Source organism: Poromitra crassiceps (genome assembly GCF_964638095.1).
Source record: "Poromitra crassiceps genome assembly, chromosome: 14".
Classification (NCBI taxonomy): Eukaryota; Metazoa; Chordata; class Actinopteri; order Beryciformes; family Melamphaidae; genus Poromitra; species Poromitra crassiceps.
Genome location: NC_139633.1, coordinates 43,359,382 through 43,384,425, shown reverse-complemented (window position 1 = coordinate 43,384,425; position 25,044 = coordinate 43,359,382). Strand labels below are relative to the sequence as shown.

General features: G+C 43.4%; 1 protein-coding gene across 3 annotated transcripts in view; it reads right to left on the bottom strand.

Annotated features, from left to right (window-relative positions):
• Window positions 1-4,494: 4,494 nt before the first annotated feature.
• Window positions 4,495-25,044, bottom strand: part of znf318 (zinc finger protein 318) — a 67,763-nt gene continuing 47,213 nt past the window's right edge. For all 3 annotated transcript variants that reach the window (XM_083651065.1, XM_083651067.1, XM_083651066.1), the window contains exons 13-16: window positions 15,696-15,896; window positions 15,168-15,261; window positions 14,270-14,388; window positions 4,495-7,879 (exon numbers count right to left, since the gene is read on the bottom strand). In XM_083651065.1, coding sequence (XP_083507191.1) covers window positions 5,006-7,879; window positions 14,270-14,388; window positions 15,168-15,261; window positions 15,696-15,896 — 3,288 coding nt within the window. In that variant the 3' untranslated portion in view covers window positions 4,495-5,005. The remainder of the gene's footprint in view (window positions 7,880-14,269; window positions 14,389-15,167; window positions 15,262-15,695; window positions 15,897-25,044) is intronic.

Genomic DNA, 25,044 nt, shown 5'->3' with positions numbered 1-25,044 from the left:
CTTTTGATGTGAAAAAGTGTGAAAAACTAAAGAAATTAGATTGTTGTGATTTGTTTTGCATACATTATTAAATAGGTGCACTGCATACCCAGGTATTTGAACTTAAAGAAAAGAAAAGAAATTCTTGGGTTCAGCTCGACTTTAAGGCCCCTGATGCGATTCTCCGTTCGCATACTTAAAAAATAAACACCAGCAGCCGCCCTGGAAGCTGAATCGACAGCCCTCGGAGCAGATTCCGTGTCTTGGGCAGAGCTTCCACAGTTCCGTTGCGACGTAAACCGCGTCACAGCGGAGTGTTTTGCCAGAGGATGAAATGGGTCATACAGTAGCAGAAACTATCCCTGTGCAATAAAACCTCTAATACTAACACCAAACATGACCGACATTGACATTACCATGTGTAGTTTAACTAAGCTAACCCAGTGGTTCTCAAATGGGGGTCCGCGAAAAGTTTTCAGGTAAATTTCTTTCTTTTTTTTAATGTTACTTATTCCTTCTCAAACTACTTCCTATATGGTGCTAGTCTATCAAAATATCTTGGCTGTCATTGATTGTGTTGCATAGTGGTTTTCTGGATTGTTGACAAATTGTGATATTGTAAGTCGCTTTGGACAAAACAAAAGCGTCTGCTAAATGACGTAATGTAAATGTAATGTAATAAAAACAAAATATATATATATTTTTTGCAAAATCTTCATAGTTCAACGAAAATAGTTTATGCTTTAAATCTAAAATGGTTCATTGATTACATTCTAATAACAAACCTATCAAATTAAAAGTCAAGCACGTTACCGTGGAAACAACAACAACAATAGCCCAAAATCACAAATCAGAATGAGGGGGTCCCCGGTATATTTTCTATCTTGTAAGGGGTCCTTGGCTGAAAAACATTTGAGAACCTCTGAGCTAACCCACCTAGCTCGTGTAATACAACCTGTCACACTAACAACTCCATATTTATTCCAGCATGTTTGCACTCAAAGTGAAGTCAAAGTCAATTTTATTGTCAATACTGCCATAGGCTGTGTACTACAGGACATAATAGCATCGAAATGCCATATCTCTCAATCTACGGTGTAGCTACAATATACAATAGACATAATAATGGGCATACATTTAGGATAAATACACCATAAAAACATAAAATACAAATTCCAACATTATACTTTTTTATACATTATATCTGTAGGCCTACATCATGTTTAGGTTTGTTTTGACCTCTGTTCATTTTTGTTGTCTTGTCCTTGTTTTTAGCTGTCTATTCTGTGTGTGTACATTAAGAGCAACATTAAAATCCCTGCTGTGTAGGCTATGTGTAGTTTGTGTACACACACCTGGCCAATACAAGTGATTGTGGACACTGGGAGCAGCACAGTCAGTCAGCCTGATAGGGCTGGATTAAAAAAAAATCGGTATCGAATCGATAGCAGTTAAGGAACTGCTATCGATTCATAGATCCTAATATCGAGCTTTTAATATATACAGTAATGCCTTTCCCGGTTCAGGATGCTTGAAGCTTTACCGTTAGCTTAGCAAGCTATGCTGTTAGCGTAGAACACTGATTCAACATTTTCATATCAACGACCCTGACGTTAATGTAGTCCACATCCACATTAGAGCCATTTGATCTGATCGGATCCGAATCTGATCCTGTTTCTAGTCAGATGTGATTTTGTCCTGAATGCTGTCTACTGACGTCAGAGAGATGATAGACTGATCACAACAGTCAAGCTTCTACATCCGACGTTAACCATGTTCACTTTCTGTCAATGAATCCATGAAGTTGTTTAACCTTAACTCGTTTGCTGGGGACCCTGTGAAAGCCCCTGAAGGACCCCCGGGTGGTCCCTGGACCCCACATTGAGAATCACTGTTAGGCCTAGCAGGTTAGCTGGCGTTAGCTGCTAGCCCTTAAACATGCAGTTAGCGTTAAAGTACATGGTAGCTTGTAAGCCGGTCTGTAGTGTGTGTGTGTGTGTGCGTGTGTGTGTTGTAGGTAAACAGACTGTCTCACCTTGTCCTTCTTGGCTTTGTTCGGCATGTTGGATGCGGACGTGTTTGAGGACGCCGCCTGGTGATGTTGGTGCTGTCCACTCGGCTCGGCTCGGCTCCACTCGGCCACGCTCGGCTCCCTGCGCCCTTCCACGCTTTTTTCTTTTTCTTTATTTTTTATTGTAGAGTACAAGTGAACATCAACAGTACACACAAAACTGACCATATCAGGTGTAGGGTACAACTCGAAGTTAGGCTACATAAAAGCTACTTCTGCTCTCACTCAGAATGTAAAAATATAAGCGATGTGATGTATAGTTTTTGAGATATTAACGTTTGTTTGGCACAACTCATTAACTGCCGCGGGGTTCCGCATTTCTGGGTGTCAAGTGGCGTCACGCTGATTCGTCCTATGGCAAACATCACCATAATTAAAATACCACAAGCACAGATAAAAGAAAATACACGAGATACACAGGGGAGGCAGATGACACAGATAAGAGTGCTGTAAGAGATTAAAGTGAGTAGGCCAGTTGAACAGGTGGGTTTTGAGGTGTAACCATGTATCTGTAAATCAATTCCATTCACATAATCGGTCCCAAACTGCTCAGCCTCATCTGGAATGGCATTTCTGACATGCTATTGTGCGATTTGAGCAAAAGGGGGGCACAGTATTTTTTTTTTATATTTTGAAAAGTTTGGAAAACACATTTTTGATATCTCTTCCTAGACCGTTTTGCACCAAAATCGCTAGATAGCATCTAGGGAGCAAGCTCTACAATTTGGCTTTTTGCAATCTACTTTAGTTTAGGAGATATTAATGCTTAAAGTTGTGAGAGGGCGTGGCCTCTCAGCTAAACTGTCATAACTTCATGACCAATTTAAACATTGAGATGTTCAGATACCATCACTGACCATGTGTGCATCTTTCTTTGTCCTGTTGTTCCACTGTATCCGTCTTGTTTTGCACTTGTCCTTTTTATGTGAAAAAGATGAATGCACTTTAATGCCAAAGCAAGTTCCTATATGTTAGGCTACATAACATAAATGGTGAATAAATTATATCTGATTCTGATCTATATATATACATATATATATAAATATATATATCCTATATGTAGCCTACAAATTGCATGCAATCCAAACTTTATTTGACTTCTAAGGGTGCTTTCACACTGGCACCCAGGTACCGTTCCAGAGCACACTTGTACCCAAATTGACCCCAGGTTCGGAATGTTTGATGAGTGTGAACGTTCATCCGTTCCGCGCCCGGGCGTGCAATGGGGACCCGTGAGAGGATCCACTTGAAAAGGTGGTCTGGGGAGCGCTTTGGCGTGCCCGGGGCACAGAACACTTGGGAGTGTGAAAGCCAACCACAGACAACACACAGGCGAGGATACACTGCAGGCAGAGGTGATGATGCAAGTGCACTCTGTTCCGTAATAAATGTAATGTGAAAGCTGACCAGCAGGAGATGGGGGGGGGGCAATCGTTCCCGGGTGCGGAACGGAAGCAATCGTTCCCAGTGTGAAAGCAGCCTAAGAGTCCACACAGAAGTAAAAAGCCATTCGATGAAACATCAATCCACTCTGCTGAATATCGCACCCCTCTGTTCATTTTCCTTTCAGGCACTGTAGGGTCAAACACAGTTGCCAGCTGTTATTTTAGGCTGTTTTTGATTAACGTTGAGAATTTCATTTCACCTTTTTACATGACCCCTTTTGGGTGTGCGTATGTGTTTGGGCAGGCAATGTAACTTAATGCAATATGTTCCACTATCTTGCCAAATGGCGTGGGAATGTTTTTGTGGGTCTGTAGTGGGTGTGTGGGTATGTGTGTGGGTAATGGGAAGTCATACCAACTTTATGCATTCCCAAGACTGCTTAGAGACCCCAGTATGCAGAAATATTCAGATAGAATAGACATAAATATTTATAGATATAAAAACTGCATGATTTTTGTGTGCGCAAAAAACTGCATGGGATTAGCATGAATAGGGCATGTGTGTAGAGGGAAGAGTACACGTGGGTACCCATATAACTCTATTCTCATTCAGATTTCCCTTGCCAAAACCTAGCCTAACTTTGGAGCATTATTTGTAGCATGACATGGTTGCACCTTAGGTTTTCCAGTTTCATATACCAGTATCTTCACTCTAGCTTTAAAAATGCCCGCTACAGCCTGTCAGCTGAGGACACCAGTCTTCAAGGAGTAGCCTTTAGACTTGCAGTTACAAACCCCTAACAGCAGGAGGTGCCGCAGCCCCCCAGCCCTACTTCTACCGTCCCTGCTACGGACGTAAATTAGCATTTTTGCTGAGTGGCATGTTTCGGTTTACATCTTATACCAACATTCATTAATGTGCTCTGTGTCCCTATCAAACAAATAATAATTCAAACCAACTGTGGAAATTAGAGAATACATTTGCCTATTGCTTCATACCGATGTTCAAGTCCTGTTAATTTCGGCTACTAAAAGGATGAGAAAGCAGTTTTTCCCCCACTAAATTTTATTAAAATTCTACTTAAGCAACAACTTTTACAGGACAAGCAGTTTGTTTCTATTCTGAGCAACACAGAGTGATACTGAGCACGGTAGTCCATGAAAAACAAGGAATAATAAAAAGTGATACATGTCTAGCAACGTGTTTCTGTAGCTTCTCTTCGGTGACTGTGTCATTATACCGTACAGCTGTCAGGGAAAGCTTTTGGTCCATGCTGGGGTTATTACCAAGCGCAGTTTTTTTCATAACCGTGAGAATTCTTGTCCCTGTATCAAAACACCTTGTCATCATTTAAAGGGGGGGATGGACTCAAAATTATGAAGTTGGATAGAAAAACAAATGTCAACAAACAGTATACAGTACATTACCTTTAAGAGGAGAAAGAAAAGGATTGCTGAGTGAATGATGAAAAAATGTCTACCTCAAAACACTCGACAAAGACAGCAGTGCCGTTTGACATGATGGTCAAATGGATTAAAAAGAAACCTGCTGCACGTTGGGAGTCAACTCTTACTCAAAGTTGAAATCGTACTCAAAGCCCAGAGACATCATGTCAGAGGGCAGGCCCAGGGTCTCGGGGGTGATGGTTGTAGCCTGGTCAGTCTCCATGTCAGAGGGGACCTCCTCGGGCTGCGACGTTTCCCCTTGATCAATCTCCAGCTCCTTGGGGTCTGTGGCGGCCTCCTCAGAGTCCTCCAGAAACGTGTCGGCTTCCGGTTGGCTCTGCTGCTGTCGGCGGGTCTGGTATCTGGTCTGGGATCGGGTTTGGCGGACCGGGCGGGGCGGAGTTGTGTTTTTCTTGCTCTGAGGGGATGTTTTGGGTTTAGTTTTAGGCAATGGCTTGCATTCAGGCTCGCTTATTGGAGTTGGTTCAGGAAGGGAGGGAGAGGTCTCTGGAAGGGACGCGGGCTGAGGCTCTGGGGCCGGTTGGGTCTCTGTTTGGATGTGGGGAGCAGCCCTGGGCTGGGGTTTAGTTTCTGGAGTTATTTTTAACTCGACAGGCTCAGTTTGTGGAGTGGGTCGGTCCTGAACTGGCTCAGATTTAGGAGCTGAAGGCTCGGTCTGGTTTTGGGGTAGATTCTGAGGCCTGGACAGGGGTTGCGGCTGAGCCTGTGGAGCGGGTTGTGGTTGGGTTAATTCACTTTGTGAAGTCAACTTTGGGACTGATTGAGGATCAATCAATTTAGTCAACTCCAATTTAGGAACTGGAGTCAACTCCAATTTAGGAACTGGAGTCAACTCCAATTTAGGAACTGGAGTCAACTCCAATTTAGTCAATTCCAATTTAGCAACTGGAGTTAATTCCAATTTAGGAGCTGGTGGAGGCTGAATTGGGCATTTTTCAGGTACTGGCTTAGTTTGGGGCTGCGCTTGACTTGGTTCAAGTTTGATTGGCTTAGTTTGTAAAGCTGACTGTACTGGTTTGGGTTGAGGGACTGTTTTGGGCTGCGTTTGTGGGAGTGATTGCTGTTGGCTTGGCGTCACTTGTGGAGCCGTGTGAGGCTGAGTTTGGGGCTTGGGTTGTGGTTTCGTGGTCTGTGGGGCTGGAGATGGACTTTGTTTGGTGCCACTGGCATCGCCGCTGGTGTCTGCTGCTGGTTTAGTGACGGCTGAAGGGCCTGACTGGCCGATGCTGCTGTAGAAGATGTCAAATAAATCCTGGGCTTTGGCTGAAGTCAGATTCGTCTTCAGCTTCTCAGACTTCTGAGCCCCATCACCTGTGTTCATGAAAGGTGGAGGCTTGACGAACACTGCACGAGTCTGCTCGCTTTCAGGAACGCCTGGAGCCGCCACGTCAGACTCCATCCTCATCATTTTCTCAGTGGGTGTGGCTTGTTTTACAGGTGTACCCGTGGATGCTGCGTCCTGACCATACAAAGCCTTTGTGATGTTAGGGTAAACAGGAAGGTCTTTTGGAGGGAGCACAGAACTGACTTTCGGAGGCAGTACAGGGCCAAATGGTGGAGGCGGGCCACATGGTGGAGGCATTAAAGGGTTAAATTTAGGAGGCGGGCCACATGGTGGAGGTGGGCCACATGGTGGAGGGGGGCCACATGGTGGAGGGGGGCCACATGGTGGAGGCATTACGGGTCCAAATGTTGGAGGCATTTCAGGGCCAAATGTTGGAGGCATTTCAGGTCCACATGTTGGAGGGATCACTGGGAGGTCTTGTGGATAAACCATAGGCATAGGCCCTATAACACTTGTGTTTTGTGGTCTGATGGAGAGGAAGGTATTCAGAGGTGCAGGTTTAGCCATCATGGCCGTTCTCCTCAGTACGGCGGCAGGTGCAGGAAGGTTGGGACGGATTCTGCCCCGGCCTTGGGCCACCCAGGGCGGTGGAGGAAGGGGTGCCTGGCCTGCCAGCTTCTGAGCTATCTCCTTAGCGACAGCCACCGACTTAGCAAATGAATCTTCTGCCGAGATCGGCTCAAGGGGTACGTTGTCATCCTTAAGGAACTCGGCGGCCACTCTCTCCGCCTCTTTTGCCAGAACGCTCTCCTTCCTCTTCCAAGTGAATTTCCCAAAGGAGGTCACGGTAGCAACGGGCACCACTTTGGTAGCAACGGGCGGCGCTTTGGGAGCAACGGGTGCCGGTTTGCCCGTTTCCATGCTCTGCTTACGAAGCTTTGCCCTCATGGCGGGGCTCGGACCACACAGGATCTTCGGTGGGTCGTAGGGCTTTGGTGGAGGCTCAGGCTGCTTCTTGGCCACCAGTTTCTCTTCCTTCTTCAGCTGTTCAGGCTTTTTGGATAGTTTATCTTCCTTAAGTTTCCCCTCTTCTCTTTCCCTATCATACCTGAATCTGTTGTCTGGGTATTTGTTGTATTTATTTTTCTCGTCCTCATCTCTCCAATCATATCTGGAACGCTCGTCGGCCCGGCCGGATTTGGACCTCTCTTCGTCATCCCTGCGATGCCGGTACCGGGATTCTTCTTCATAGTCATATTTGTACCTGTCCTCCTCATCTCTCTTGCTGTACTTGGCCCTCTCTTCTTCCTCTCTGGTGTTCCTGTATTTCTCATCCTTCTTGCTGGATTTATACTTTTCATCGTCATCCTCCTTTTTCCTTTTGGCCAGCCTCTCCTCCTCCTCGCTCTTGGCAGGTTTAATGTCCTCTTCCTTCTTGCTTGGCTTGGCTTTATCGTCCTCATCCTCCTTTTTAGTTTTGGATTTCTCCTCTTTCCTCCCATCCTCCTGCTCCTCCTTTTTCTTCTCCTTATCCTTTTTCTCCTTTTTGTGTTTGGACTTCTCTTCCTTCTCTTTGCTGCCGGCCTTTTCGTCGTCATGTTTGCGCTTCTTTATGCTCGTCTCTACCGACAGTCCTGCCTGGCGATCCAGGTTCCTCCTCTGTTCATACAGAGGATTCTCATACATCTGTTTCTGGTGTGGAGGAGGCATTAAACAAAAATACATTAAACAGTGATGGAAAAACATGCAGGAAAATGACACTTTTATTTGACATTTGCACACTTGCAACCCAATTGCCTTAAAATGAGCAGTTAGGTAACCGTGATTTCAAATTAAGACATGGATGTAGTATAAACCTGATGGATCTACTTGGCACGTTTACATGCACACACACTGGTGTTTTTAACCAGGGCCCGAAATTTAACTTTTTGACTCACCGGCCAAGTGGCGGGTAGATGGAAAAAATCCACCGGCCAAATATATTTGTTACCAGCCAAAAGTAATAAATTGCATTTTTGTGTCACATACTGTATACATATATCCATATATATTAGCGTTGTCACGATACCAAGATTTTATCCTGCGATACTATACCGAGAAAGTATCATACTGGGTAGTATCACAATTCACGATACCGCAGAGAAATCTACGGTATATATTTCTTTGTTTTATGAATGTCAGTCTCAGTCTGTCTGAGGAAAAGCAGTCTGCTCGAAACATTACCACCAGTGCAATAAAGAATTAACTGGAGCTCTTGCAGTGTGCAAGCTGTTTTATTGCCACATCATACCTATGCCATGTATGCTTTATATTCAGGTGCGGCAGCCCACACCCAACCTATACAGCCTGCCGAAGATCAATGAGATCAATTATTTTCATAATCGAGTAATCTGTCGATTATTTTCTCGATTAATCGATTAGTCGTTTGGTCTATAAAATGTCAGAAAATGGTAGCAAATGTCTTGTTTTGTCCACAACTCAAAGATAATATCAGTTTACTGTCACACAGGAGTAAAGAAACCAGAAAATATTCACAATTAAGAAGGAATCAGAGAATTTAGACCTTTTCTCTTAGAATTGTACTCAAAACGATTACGGTAATCAATTATCAAAATAGTTGTCGATTAATTTTCTGTCGATCGACTAATCGATTAATCGTTGCAGCTCTAAAGCATAGACATATATATAGCCTATATATATATATTCGTCCCGGTGTTATGTGTAGTGTTTGGTGAAAAAAGGAAAAATCTAGCAGACACTGTCTCTTTAACTGTAGCGCGTCATTCACAGTCCCGCGGGCGGCCGACAGCACTTTGACGAGATCGAAATGGCAAAGCAGACATCGCTTGGCAAGTTCTTTTTTAAACGTAATGATGGTGCAAGTACTTCAGCCGAGTCCAGAAAGACGACAGAATAGCGTCACGCTCCTGCTACTCCTCCTTAAGAAGAAGAAACAGAAGAAACACTGCGGCCGCCGTCACCAAAGGCTAAACAAGACAAAAGATTGAACCCAGAATGGCAGGAGAAGTTCTCATGGGTTAGACGTGAAAATGTGGACGGAAAAGATAAAATGTTCTGCACCATCTGTGAAAAGGTGGGTAAGAAAAACTGCTTCACCAAAGACTCTATCAATCTGAAGCATCTGCACTTACTGAGCACAGTACCACACATCAGCTGCTCATTTAACACGACAGCTAAGTGCCATGAAACAGCACACTGATAAAGCCACCAAGTCCAGTAAAGACGCCCTTATATCCATAAAACATATTTCTTGGATGATTGCATCATAGCCTTTGTTCCTTTGTGTTTTATTGCCGTTTAAATGTTATTTCTGATGGTATTTCTCTGTTATTAACACGTTAACTGCCAACGACGTGTTAACACGTTTTCAGAATCCAGCTGTTGACTGCCAGCGACGTGTTAACACGTCGTTGGCATCGATTTTTTTTTTTTGACGGTGGGTTGTGCATCTAACCCTTTTACATCTCTTATATAAGTATTGGACGTGTACAACGTGTACAACCCATTCCACCGACCCACTAAGTGGCGACAAGGAAGTAGGAAGGCAAGCAAAAAGCAGTGTGATCCATTTCCATTCTCATGAAAATGGATTGGCGGAGGCGCTTTCGTTTTCGCGCTGATTGCTGGCGGTGCGGGATTGCAAACTTGCATGGTGGATTGCGGATGGAGCACACTTTGAGGCACGCAGTGTAAATATGACCAGAGTCGCAGGGGCTTCATCGGAGCTCTCGGCCAGGGCTCCGGGAGGCGGGCGAGTCCAGCCGGGCTTCCTCGGGGAGCGGCCACGCAGACAGGCACAGCCAGGCACAGCCGCACAGCGGCAGTGAGACTGGTGACAAGCTTGTGGTGCAGCAGGCCATTTTGCCTTGCAAAAAATAGCACCAAATTGGAAACAGCCATAAAAGGCTTTTAGAATGGGATTTTCAACCCATTCTTTTTTGTTTCTTTTTCGCTCTAATTTAGAGTAATTTAATTTCTATTCAGAAATTTATTTGAGAGGTCGAGAGTATGAGAAAGTGCATTTGCACAGGTAGGAAAGTGCTTGTGACACGGCGCTGCAGCCAAGAAGAACGCCCACGGAGGGAGGAGTTGAGCAGAGGGGAGTTTCCTGCTGTTATGGAGGAAATTACTGTTCAAAACTATTGTTTAGGTCTTACTGATGCCAAAAATGAATGGTTAAAGTGACTGTTCTATCGAATTTCACAAAAAGCCGTTTATCTCTGAATATTTTTTCTGACGCTGAAACCATGCTGTATTCAATTGCTAATGCTTACATAACTACTAACTCTACAAACTAACTCTTTTAGACAGAGAAAGTACACATTCTATTAGTACTTTTGAGATATTGTATGTTCACAAACTCCAAGCAGAAAAGAATCCTCGGCTCTTGTAAAATGAGCCAGAATCCTCAAAAAACGGCTTGGCAGAAGCTACCTACAGCAAAAAAAAACGGCTGGCAGTCAATGTGTTAACTAACGAGCGGTGAGGCTTGCCTCGCTCCCTTTGCACTGCAAGCACAGACCGCAGTGAATAGACAATTATGTTTTAAATAAACACCAACAAAAATGATTTTAAAATTAAGATTTTGTTTGCTAAAAATATGTTGAATATTTTTAAAATGATTACATCGATCTTTTTTCAATACATTTTGACTGGGCCGGTAAATATTCTATAAAGCCGGAATTCTGGAATGATACCGGCTGCATTGGCTGGCCAGAAAAAAGCCTACCGGAATGCCTGGTATGAAGACGTACATTGTTTGATACTTTTTTAACACTAGACAGGGGGAAAAGTTTGAAAGTTTAATGGAGTTGTAGCAGCGGTGGTGAAGCATGCATGCATTTCACTTTCAAAGCTTTTTTTCATGTTTTTTAGCAGGGGGTTCCTATCTGGAGGAAACCCCAGGGGAACATGGGGAGAACATGCAACTCCACACAGAAAGGCCCTTTTTTGGAATTGGGGACACCACACCCTCAGCGGCCACAACGACCCAGGCGGGAATTGAACCCAGGACCTTCTTGCTGTGAGGCGACAGCGCTACCACTGCGCCACCGTGCCCAGAAGAAGCGCGCCCTGTGTAGTCTAGAGCAGGGCTACCCGGCCCGTCGGCCTCGGAACCCGAACCCGGCCTGACTTACGGGTTCGGACATAAACATTGAAGTCGCATTCGGGTTCCGGCCGGGCTCGGCCACATAATCAGTCACTTGTTTTTGCCTTCAAATATATCTATCATCAGCTCCTGAGCTAATTTACTACGTTAATGAAAGCACCTGAAGGCATCGAATGAAACACGCCCAGACAATGCACTCTGCTCTGCCCGGAGTAAGCTGCGTGTCGGCTCAGCGCTGGTGTCGCCGACACCGTGCACCTACTTCTTTCAGCGATGTGGGATTGTGTGGGCAGTGCACGCACGCACGAATTAGGCTGTTTGGTGCTTTGCTTTGTACATTACGTATTAATCATTGACTGCTTTGAATTACGAGGACTGATTTTGGTTTGGGATTATATAGGGCTGTTAGGCTGGTCGCTATTTGCTGTTGTTGCTTTAGGCCTAATATTAGGCTATAGCGTTATTTTGCGAGTGCACTGTTTGCTGTCAGTGGTGCCAACTAAACTCCCTCAATGTGCCATCTATCTATTAATTTTCTAAAGCCTTGTAAGTGCGCCTTTATGGTGCCAAATTCATTATTTTCCTATTAATCACTGTGACAGACCCACTGAATTATGCGCTCCGGGGGGGGGGGGGGGGAAATCAGGGAGGGGGTTCGGGCCGGGCTCGAACAGATTATCAATTGGACACCTGTCGGTGTCGGCCGGGCTCGGCTAATAATGTGACGGGCTCGGTCGGGTTCGGCAAGGAAAATTCAGCCCGAGCCCAGCTCTAGTGTAGTCCTGTCCTGTCTAGTAGGAGACAGTCAAAAATTATATTTGGCAGTAGGGATCTAGTACAGTATTCCTATAATACTCCTACATTATTCCTATAGTAACCCTATAATATTCCTACAGTAGACCTATAATATTCTTATAGTTTACGATCAGTAGGCAGTATTCCCCTCAACTCAAATATGATGTTTATCTATGTATTTCTGGCTGTCTGATCGTTGAAATGCTGAATTCTTTGATGGACATATGATCCTGTGCCTTTAAGAGGGCTGGAGTAGGCAACCTTTTCCCTCTTGCTTTGAGAAGGAAGTAGCTCCGGTGTGAGGCGCACAGCTTTTCAGAAGGAGGACAGATTAGTTAGGAGCTAGCTGGACATTATACAACTTATATTTCAGTCCTGCCTTTTGGTGGGGTACAACTAAACGAGTGAGGCCTGGACGGCTCTCACATCTCCCAGACAACAGAGCTGGCCTGCATCTTGAGGGACCAAGCTACCAGCCGGCCCAGTGAAGAAGCTGACAGCTGGCTCGCCCGGTTGATATCCCATGGAGCCCTTACTGTGAAAACACACCGCACGCGACTCCTGCACGTAAGCTGAGCGGCGCGGCCATTCGCGACCTTGTGCGCAGCCAGTTTTCATTAGGACACCATGTTAACAGATCTGTCAGTCCACACCGAATTGCGCGCAGCTCAGCTCAGCGGACGCTCAGGGCGCACCTCAGCCTGGATTTCTATTTTCCTGCGCGGCCATCTGCGCCCGTGAGCGACTCTGTCAAGCAGAACAGATCAGATCAGGACAGACAGGAACTCCGAAACCGGACATTCGTCAAATAAAACCAATTTCAAAGTGAAATAATGTTAATTTACGTTGTTGATTGCCCCTTTGGAAGTGTGAAAAGAGAGAAAGAGCAGTTGGGAGAGGGGGAGCGGCTTCTAGGGGCTCGTTGCCTGCGGAGCAACAAGTAGAGCGCTAGGACTCGCCTTCTCTCTACAACAGCACGCACTGGGAAAACGGGAGAACAGACTTAAATATGATGCAATTGCATTTTATAACGCCAAAGTTAGCCATTGGCCATTAACAGTTATCCCAAACATATTACTTCATATATTTATGTCGTTATTTACTACCCATGATAACGAAGACAGTAGATCTGGGGCAAAATATCTAGCGGACAAGCAGAGCGCGCAAAGTGAGCTGCGCTCTCTGTGTGGACACTTTAAGCGCCTTCTGCGCGGAGGTGCGCTGCACGGCGCATACGCGCGCGTACCGCGTACGATATCTCTTATAAACACATAAGCACCTTATGCGGCTGATAGCACAATGTTGTATTGTTGAATGTCAATGATGTATGTATGTTTTTTTTCCCTTTCTTTTCCTGTGTCTGAGCCCGTTTGTCTTGTTCGTATATTGTTCTATAAGAAATTGAAAATAAAAGATATATATTAAAAGAAAAAAGCTGACTGCTAGACATTGCCAGACGGCCTGCGCGATGGCAAGGTAATTCGGCTAAGTTTCAACAGTTGACAGCCTCTTCTTGTAATCTTTGTCAATTCATGTTACAGTAGTCGATGGTGATAATATGCCCCGCGACACGAGTTTAATTGATAAGATGGACATCAACATTGTCACATTATAGTAATCCTATAATATTTCTATAGTATTTCTCATATTTCCAAAAACAATGCACATCACATGTCAGTCAGTCTTTCTGACTATTTCAGCAGCAGGCAGGTAACCTAATGGCTTGTGTGTTTGCATACATTTTTTACATAATCTCGCCACGCGAATATGCGAAATTGCGTTTGGTCTGAACGCAGCATTGGTGTGCATGTAAACGTTCCTAGTTTCAGGACTAAAAAGTGGATCTTGGAAGGCTAAAGAAAAACTTGGAAGTATAACCCCACTTTATTGTAATTTGTTTTCAATGGCAGTGCAATAAGAATAAAACATTTTAATTTACTGCAAGTCAGCTGCCCTAATTCAATGACAAAATGTCAGCAACAACAAAAGTCTATTCCGCACCAGTTATATCCAGTTTAAGACCCATTTTTATGGTGTTGACAATTCAATTTAACGAGCGGGAACAAAGTGTCAGTGACATCAAAAAGAAATTTTGGCAATATAAATAGATCTACCATCACCATCTGTGCAAAATCTCTCGTTTCGCCGGTAAATACCTTATATTTCTCATTGTGAGCGTGCGTCGTGACGTGCTCTTCGGCACAAATGCCATCGCCGAAAAACTGCTGACACAGCAGGCAGAAGAATCCCCTCACAGGAAGCAAGAACTCCGATCCTGCAGGAAATGGGAGAAACAGGCGGACATTTAAGTCGGAAGATGGCGGTCAAAAAACGGTCAATGATGTTTACCTGACAGAGAGCTCCAAGGCCAGAACCTGTCATGAGACGAGACGGTCAGTGAAGAAACATCTGTGTACTATGAGAATAAACACTTTAAAACAGTCTTATCCCAGTGTTTTTTTACCCTATTGTAAAAGTGTTGCACATGGTTAATGCTGGAAATGTGGAAAAATCATGATGTTGGGTACTATGTAAGTGAGCGACCTAGCACAGCGTTACGGTGTTTTCACAACACTTTTATTATGAGATGTAATTTTTATGAATGTGTATGTCGAGACAATGTATTGTCCTATATGTTTTTACGTTGTGTTTGTTTTTTTACGACATGTCTTGTGGCGTGGTTCCCCTAGGCCGAGTCGTGACAGCGAAACCGTAGACAAATTAACACATTGTGGACAATACAGTTACCATCATCGTAATTAATAACATTTTCCAATAATGCATCACATTCACAATAACAACAATATAAAATGAAAGACAATGATGGATTGACATCGGCGATCCAGAAGGGAGTCCCTCTGCGTACGAGCCATATGAGAGTCTTTCTCAGGTCATAAGCACTGTGTTCATTAAGAGACAGAAAACTGGAGCAGAGATCCAGACCGAGCGAGCAGAACCTGGAAGTAGAAGATTGCTAAAAAAATTCAGCGGTTCAGTGAAGAAGATGATTAGAAATCAGGGATCTTAATGAGGCGAGACAAGAAGCTGGGGTACCTTTAGCCGGTTTGGTCAGCTTCTCTTCTGAAGGCAAGCTCTTGTCCGTTTTGGAGGGGCTGGAAGCCCAGGGCCGGTCGTATGGGTCCTGCGTCTGTGAAGCACCAGAACATCATCACATGTAAAAGTGGACAATATTGATTGATTGATTCAACTTTATTGTCATTGCATATATATCATATACATATATATATATATATATATATATATATATATATATATATACATGCATATATATACATACAAATATGTGTGTGTGGAGAATATACATTATTAACATTATGAACAATATGGACAGTGTGAGTGGGGTGCTAGGTATATACTGTGTATAGATTATAGTGCGAGTGTAGTGCCAGATATACAGATTATAATTTAGTATGAACAGGATAATATGCACAGGACTCCACAGGTAGGAATATCAAATCAGATATTAAAAGACAGAAACTAATTAAGAGTAACAGTACCAAAATAACTATAACAATAATAAAGTAAAAATTATCAAATGAAAAAGTCATGGAGCAGACAAACCTTTCTGTGAGATTTGCTGTGCAAGTGCGTGAAAAAATCAAACATGGAACCCGAGGTGACGTTACAGTGTTTACACCAGTGGTTTCCGGCATCATAGTATTCAAACGGCTCGAGGGGCGGAACCGGGGGTGTGGTCTGGGCCGGGTGCATGGCCTGGGCGCTGACGGGCGGCTTGGGTGTGTCTGGGGACGCCTTTGTCTGCTAAGAAACAACATGTGACAGAGTCAACTTCACTGGCACAACTCAACAGGAGTTAATGCATCACATTCCCTATAGAGTGCCAACGTCACTCCCTAGTTAGGCATACTAGGGTTAGGCATACTGTACGCACCAAGGGATTTCATCCACCATTCATTTTTCTATGGACATTTCGTGAAATGCTTATAAAAATAGTTTTACTTATTCGAACCAAGCGATTCAGCTATATTTAGAATCAGGGGAGACCACAGAACATTTCACTCCGACCAAAACTAAAACATATTAAAAACATTCTCTTCATTTTTTTGTTTGGTTTGTTGCGTGAAGTGAAATGTTCTATGGTCTCTCCTGATCCTAAATATAGCTGAATCGATTGGTTTTATCAAGTACAACTCTTTTTATAAGCATTTTACTATGTAGATGGAAGAATGGATGGCGGATGAAATCCCTTGGTGACGAACGCGGAAGAGGGCGTGAAGTTGGCACTCTATTATGATTTGGGGCAGTATGCAGTTGGGTGGACTAGCAGTGTTACTCTGTATTTAGAAGCCTTTTCCAAGAGTTAATGCATCACATTCACAATGACTTGAGCATGAGAAATGAAAGACAAGTGACATCGGCGATCCGGACGGGAGTTCGAGTCCCTCTGCATAGGGAGCCTTGTGTTCATTCAGCTCTGCTAAGAAACAAAATGTGACAGAGTCAACTTCACTGGGACAACTCAACACACCACACACACACGTGCCAAAACCACCAGTACCACAGGGATGATGTGCTGTATTTTTGTAGGCCAACCCAGAAGTTAGCATTGTGCAGGCTCCCTCATCTGGAAGGCAATGGGATTTATGTATGGGGGATTTTGGTTAAATGCATGAAATAAGGTTTGTGGTTAGCACAAGTTTATGAAACAGCCAACTTTGTGTTCAGCAAGACAATCTCTACCAATGAGGACCACTTTTATGACTTTTGAAGCATTTTCTGAAAATTGCGCTTCAAAAGTCATAAATGTGGTCCTCAGTTGTTGAAGATGATCTTGCTGAACACAAATGTAGCTGTTTCATAAACTTTTGGTAAGAACAGACCTTATTTCATACATTTAATCTAAATCCCCAGACATAAATCCCATTGCCACCTACGAATGCGGAAGTGCAGGGACTTCTGGGTAGGCCTACAAAAATATATCCCTGCTGTACTCGATTCAGGAAATAGAAAGGGATGAATGAGTTTGCTTTGAAACTCCGCCCCCCAAAATTTGGAAATTGACAAAATCTCTTACCTTCAGTGAGTTCCAGTCCTGAAGACGTTAAGTCAACACATACTGTATTTGCGAGAATCCAGCTGCCGCGTTTTACTGCTAATAACTTTGAATTCATTTTACAGACCTTAAAGCCCCTCCAATCAGTTTGTCTACCTGTTTAATGGTTGGTGTTATATTTCAAACGTTCTCAATGTTTTATGAGTGCCTGCTGCATAGTCACACGTCATCTGATTCTGTGCTATACACCAAGGAGACGCACCCAGAAAAACAGCGTAAGTTACGCTGTAAACAATATTCCTCCATAACGTTACATTAGCTGCAAGGAATAGCCGCATTATTGATGAGGTCTTAACCAACCAACCAACAGATTTCAAAGCTGATTGGCTTATTGGAAAGAGTGCGACTCGAAATGGTTAACGAGCTAATGTTTTGTTCACTTAGTGGCGTTTTGAGCCCAGCGAACGTGGTTACAGCCAGCAGGCTTAGCTAACATAGCTAACAGCTAGCTAGTTAACATGCCAGCTCACCCTCAGTCAGAATCAAATTGTCATTACGTAGGACTATAGCGTTCAATTGAGTCGTACGTCATAGTTCCATTTGAGCAACTAAAGTTTGTTTTAACTTGAGCACAAAATTAAGTCATTTGTCAAAAAATAGTTGGCTAACAGTGTGGCAAATTAACACGGTCAGAACATGACTCAGAAACATAGGAAATATCTTAAAGACCCCAAAGTCATGTTTAAGTTGTATATAAAATAATATACTTTGAATAAGTTGTGTCTGATGTTTTCCCCCATAAAAAAAAGTTTAATTATCTTGTTAAAATCCTTAAAATGACTTCCCCTCATTCTGCCTCATTAAAAATTCCAAAGCAGGGTTATCTCGAAATTAACTAGCCAATCACAGCATACAAAGAGCCATTTCTAAACATGCAGTGAATTCCTGAACATTTCCAGACACTAGTCGGTCGGCCTGCATGTTTAGCAACAAATGTCCGGTATGAGCACTGACCTTACCCACCCAAGCCCCAAGTACAAAGTCTTGGCAAAGTGGCTGGCAGATTGGGTCTAGTATAGCAACTCCCAGCTCATTTTCTGGAACGTGGAGTGAGAGCGGAGAGGAAAAGCAAGGGAGACAAGATTACTATAGCCTCCTATTGATGTTAACGCACAACGCATAACCCCACCAGGTCGGGAAAAGCGGGGTGGAGCGGATTGTCTATTTCACTACAGAAGACAAGAAGGTCAAAGGTCACTATAAGCTCTCAGACACTAACATGGGAGTAGGGATATTATAGCTGCATCACAGAAAAAAACAGCCTTCTAGTGTCAAACTCTGCACAGACATCATTCTGCACAGTGAAGCCCAAAACTCCAACTGAAGGAATAAAAGAAAAACAGATTTTTGACTTTAAACATGACAAAATACAGTTTTAATGAACTGTGATGCTGCCATTCAAATGTCAAAATACACAGGTTTATTACTCATTCATATAAGTTCTGTTCCATACAAGACTGACTATAAACATAAAGAAATATAACTTTGGCAACTCCACAAAACTCCTTATACTCTTTCTTATAGACTCCGATGGCAGACTGCCTCTAACCTCTAGTTCAACTAGTTAAGGGATAATGCCCATATAATGGGATAGTGTCCAATTATTCAACTGAACAGAAGTGGGCTTGTTGCTGGAAGCTCATTCGTTCAAATCCCTCTCTTTTACTGTGGTGCGCTTCAGCAAGGCAGCTCCCCCCCTAAATGCTATAGTGGAGCCGTTAGTCAAGGCAGCAGTTTGTCTGATCCCTGATTATGGACACCTCAAGGGGCATTATACATAGTCACACATATCTATATCTATATATACACATATATAATATATACATACATACATATATATACTAGGGGTGGGGGAAAAAATCGTTTCACCTAAGTATCGCGATTTTTAATGTCACGATTTTTTGGATCGATCTTTTATTCCAGAATCGATAATCGCAAATTAAAAAAAAAAAAAAAAATTTGGTGCTTGCAGTCAGGCCACTCACTGAACAGCAGGCCAGGCGCCGCCTACTGGTTTACTACCTAGTGGTTTTATTACTTTATTAGTTAGTCTGAAGTAATAATTACACTTCAGGGTTAAAGTGGGTGCATCTCATTGTAAAATTGGACTTCAAACGGCCCAAATCTGGCTTCAAACGGCCCAAATTTCACGCGCGTTGGCCCATATCGGCCTGGCCTGCTTGGTATCTAATGCCCGGCCTGAATTATGATCCCAGTCCGCCCCTGTTTTTAACTATATCGCCCAGCCCTACTCATGATATATAATATACAGTCTCTAGTGTATGATTCAACTTTTCCCATGTTCTAATCTAGTGTAAAAAAGCAAACAAACTGAAAAAATAAAAGAAAAAAATAAACAAAAATCGCAATAAATCGTAATATCGAATCGCAATAATCGTAGAATCGCAATACTTAAGAATCGCAATATAAATCGAATCGGCACCCAAGAATCGTGATAGTATCGAATCGGGAGATAAGTGAATCGCCACAGCCCTAATATATACATATATATATATATATATATATATATATATATACAGTGTTTCCCACAGGATTTCGAGAATTTGTGGTGGGGGACCGCAGACCCCCTAGGGGGGTGCGGGGGCATGCCCCCCGTGAGATTTTTTTAAACATTTTAAAGTAAAATGCATGAATTTGGTGTACTTTGAGAAAGCTTAAGAGCAAAATTAAAAGGCTAGATCTATGAAGAACATGTCATCATTACTGTGCTGTGGGTTTACAATGACAAACTAAATTTATCCCTAGGGATACTCAACTTGCTTTGCCACTTTCGTGAAATGATAGAAGGCGAGGGGCCAGTTAATAAACAATATACATTTTTCTGTAGCGGATTGTAGGTTTTTGGGGTGTCAGCCAGAGTTTAGGCTGAGTTTAGTTAGTTAGGTTAAGTTAGTTAGGTTAAGTACATACATAAGTGCCTGGGTAGCGAGCAGATGGCGGTATTTGACAATTTAGCAGCTAAATCATAGATTATTGAAAGATATTCCATATTCCAGACTGAAATGCTATAACAGAAGTATTGGCCAGAATGACATGAACATTTATTGGACACTTATTCAGCGGATATCTTGCATGTTGCGTTCAGGTGCATTGTAAAAAAAAAAAAAAAAAAAAAAAAACTTTTTTTTTTTGGTCAACATCTTATTGTGGCGGTCAAAATATTATTGTGGCGGCCCGCCACAAATTCCTTTATGTATGGGAAACACTGATATATATATATTCCCCCCCTGATGCAATGGAAAGGCTGTTCAGTGCTCCAGTAAATAGGATGAACCCTGGATACGACTTGGCAACGGGAGATAATGTAGACCGCTCAGCTCATAGAACCCTTTGGCACAGCTAAAAGCTAACATTATGCTAGCAAGTTTGAAAGTAAACAGTAAAGATAGTTCACAGTATGTTTTCGGTGTCCATTATCAGGAATGAATAGACACCCTGCATCCAAATCAGAATGGATTATTCACCAGACCATGGTGTAACTAAATTAGGTTCATTCTACGGGCAGTAATGTCTGTAGGCTTCATGACTTCAGCTTTCTTCAGACTAAATCAAAGTAACTTAATGACAAAACCTTGAGAAAAAAAACTCCCCTCTGCTGTCCCGGTCTGACCAAGCCGTGAAGTACCGCTGCCGGGAATTTAACCCAGGTCTCCGCCATCGTCTCATCACTCATTATTATGCAAGACAGGAAGTGTTGCTTTTTGCAGATTAAGGGCCTGTGTCCACCTAGCGTCTTTTCCTCAGGTCCAGCGTCTTTTTTCAGTTGCTTCCAATGGGGGGAGAGCGTATGCGGGCGCACACGGACGTCTATAGAAAGTGCGCAGCGCCCAGTGTCTTTTTTCTGCGTTTTTGTGCGCCCGACTCCCAGCGCTTCCAGCTGAAAATATTTGAACTTTTCAGAAAGACGCTGGTGTCGGCTGCTCCTTTTCTGGTAACTAATCATATGGAAAAACTATCGCAACAGAGACAGAACGGCTCAATTGTGGGAGCAGATTGGCTAGACACTTAATATTTCTGGTGAGTGTTGTGCTTACTGCTTTTAATAGCGTAGCCTACCTGTGTTGTTAGCTTGCTAGCTGTCAGCTATCAAGCTGAACTAACGTTACTTGCAGACTGCTTCCTTGTATATTGTGCGCTGAGATCAGCGTTCCCCAGCGCACTCCCAGCGTTTAACGTCGGAAAAAGACGCTAGGTGGACACAGGCCCTTAGTTGTGATGGGAATACATGGGTAACGGTAAGAAGTTGGACAGAATGGGAAAACCACTGTAATTCCCCTGCTGCACTCTGACCTCTCTGCATCCACTCCCACCACAGGAAACCAGAGAGGGAAGAGTTTGCCCCTCCCCTAATCGGTGACATCACATTGAGGTGGAAACCCAAATTTCTTTGTTGCCGTATTTCAGGACCGAACAGAGCACAATGTTTTCTTACCTGAGGACAAAACAGCCAAAATCCAAATGTGCGGAAGAGGATTACAGTCGCATGTAAATTTGGCGTTTAATCTCATAACTCTGAGAATAAAGTCAGAACTGATTCAGACAGAGTGCCTCTCCTTCCTTCCTACAATGAATTTCCTTTTTCCATGATTCACATGTGTCTCTAATCCTCTTCTGAAAAAATAAATAAATACCAGCCTATTAAAATCTGAATCGACAAAAAAGAAAATAAATTCAACACGGTGCAGCTGCAAGGATTACTATTGCTTCTCCCACAAGGTATTTGATCCTGGCATACTGTACATTACAGATGGCATGTGTTGCGTCTGTCTCGCACACTTTGTGATGACACCACCGATATGTTTCAGCTGTGTTTACATGCGGCCAACTCCACCGAAAATGGCTAACGTGTTTTGCGTTATCAATCAGTTTTGGCAATCGACACATAAAAGCATAAATCGGAATTCTCCAATCTCATATTTCGGCTGAAAATCTGCTGATTCCGAACCATGGCCGATCGATCAGTGCACCCCTACTCTGGATTTCATCTAAACCATATCACACGTCCAGAAAATCTAAACAAAGACCACTGGACTTATGCCATGTTAATGCCTAGTTCAGACTAGGCCCTCCCAGCCCTCGGCAAGGTGTTTTTGGAGCTCGGTGAGTGGTGCGACTGACGAGTGACAACTGTCGGGGGGCCTGTAGGAGCCATAAGACGACAACGGTCTCTGCATTAAAAGGTAAACTGTCGTTGCGTTCTGGCCTTTGGTTCTGCTTTTATACGACAGCGATGTTATCGCCCATTATGTATTTTTGACACCTCGTTATCAGACTCTGATGTCATGATAGTTTGTTGAATTTTGATAGTTGAATGCCCTTTGCTTTATTCTGCTATTGTCTTCATTTTGTGAAATGGGGCCATGTCGCCACAGTTTTCACAAGAAGTGTATTGCCACTTTACACGCCGGTAGGGAAAAGTTAAGTCACATTATTCACCTTATGTTCATATGCGGGGGTGGGCCAAATTCTTCCGGGTTGTGTTAACATTTCCGGTGCGAAATACAAAAGAACGTCAGAAGAAGAAAGTTGTTTTTAGAGCAGGAATGCGTTGAACATCGCCCGCAGCTGCGGTCTGAGTGATACAAATCAAGTCGAAGAGGAAAAAGATGAGATCAACAAAAATAAAACAACGAAATGGGCAGTTAACAGCAACACACTGAGAGACGTCCTTGTACAAAACATACCTGGACTCCAACATAGAAAGCTTCAGATGGTTTTCAGTCTCCTCCGAGCACAGCGCGAGCCACTTACGTCTATAAGACCCGCAGACGTTAACGTAGTTCCCTTGAATGCGAGAATTAACGAGCCAGTTACATGGCGTTGCATTCTTAGTAGGGATGTTCATCAGTTATCGAAAATCGATAATTGATTGTTAAGGAATGGAATCGATCATGTGGAATTCTTTTCGATTTTGTTATTATAAAAAAAAAAAAAAAATTGCGGACTAGGTTTGGGTGGAATTCGTTCCTCCTCACCCCACTCCATTGCACAGCCGACTAACGTGAGGTGGAGCTTCATAGTCTCTAGTTTTCTGGCTGGGCACGGGCCTTTGTGCCAACAAAACTGTTTTAAACATGGGGAATTCACACCGGCATGCGCCGGGGACAGCAGAGTGTTGGAGAGGAGACACATTGAAATAAAGAGTTCATTGAGGAGAACACGTTGTCTTTCGTATTTTCTGCCATAGGCATTCATTTTGTAAAAAAAAATATATATATATATATTATTATTAACACGTTCACTGCCAATGACGAGTTGACTCGTCAAACACAATCCAACCGTTCACTGCCAACGACGAGTTGACTCGTCAAAAAAAAAAGGCTACGTGGATCAATGCCCCCCACGTCTCCTATAAAAATATTGGAAGTATTGAATTAGTATAATCTATTTTACCGACCAACTAAGTGGCGACAGTGCTCTCCCGACAGAGAGAATGCCAACCAAAAACAGCCGCGGGAGAAAGCCATTCTCAAGGAAATGGCTTGGCGATTTTACAGTCATCAGTCACCAGACTCGCCGAGAGCGGCCGCGCCAGCAGAGCAGCACACCGAGAGCGGAGAGCGGTGCTGGCGTGGGGGATTGCAAATTTGCATAATAGATTATGGGTGAAACACACTTTGAAACACCCGCAGAAAGGCCAGAATCGCACGCATTCCGAAAACCCAGAAACGAACGAGCCTCATTCTCATAGCCTACTGTAGGCGAAAACGCTTTCACGCTGCTGCACACGGGCGCACAAGGGTGGGGGGTTCCAAAAATAGATTGGGTGGGCAGCATAAAGCCTAGAATCGCACAAAGCTTCATCAAAGCTCTCAACCGAAAATCCAAGAAACGATTGAGTCCCATCCACAGTCCACACTCGCCACACTCGCGGACGAGGGGCCGCCAGAGAGGGAGGCTGCTCACTGCTCAGACAGGCAGGAGAAACTGGCTAGTGACAAACGCCACCAGACACGCCCACGGAGGGAGGAGTTTAAGGGAGAGGGTGTTCAGAACTATATTGTTCAGATGTCTGATCTCTCACTGATGCCAAAAATAAATGGTTAAAGTGACTGTTCTGCCTGTTTGATTGAATTTCACAAAACTGCGATTACCTCAGCTTCCTGTCTCAGACACTGAAACCATGCTGTACTCAACGGCTAATATCTACATAACTACTAACTCTACAAACTAACTCTTTTAGACAGAGAAAGCACACATTCTATTAGTACTTTTGTGAACTTCGTGTTCACAAAGTCCAAGCAGAAAATTATCCTCGGCTCTTGTAAAATGAGCCAGAATCCTCAAAAAACGGCTTGGCAGAAGCTACCTACAGTAAAAAAAAAAATGGCTGGCAGTGAATGTGTTAATATGATCGATAATCGATAATTGATCGTTAATTTTCCCCGATTTTCGATTATGGAAATTTTTCAAAATGAACATCCCTAATTCTTAGACATTGCCGTTTTGCTTATATTTCGTATGTTACATACAATTGCTTTTATTTCGTATGTTACATACAATTGGCTAAATTATTAGTTAATTCAGAGTTAGATGATATTGGAGCAGCCGGCGTTTTTTTTTCCTTTTTTTTTGCCGGAAGTCGTGACACAACCACACAACCGGGTCAAATGGGCGTGGCTACATAAGGTGAATAACACACTAAGGGTAAGGGCAGCGTTAAGGGTGGCATTATAAAAAGAAATCCACTCTGGAACTACTTTAACTTTTTTGCGTTTTCAGGCCCCAATAACATCATCATGGAAACTGAAGGCCCAAACACAACAAAAGTTTGACGTTTTCTGCAAGGAGCGTTGTCATGCAACCTGGGCCTGA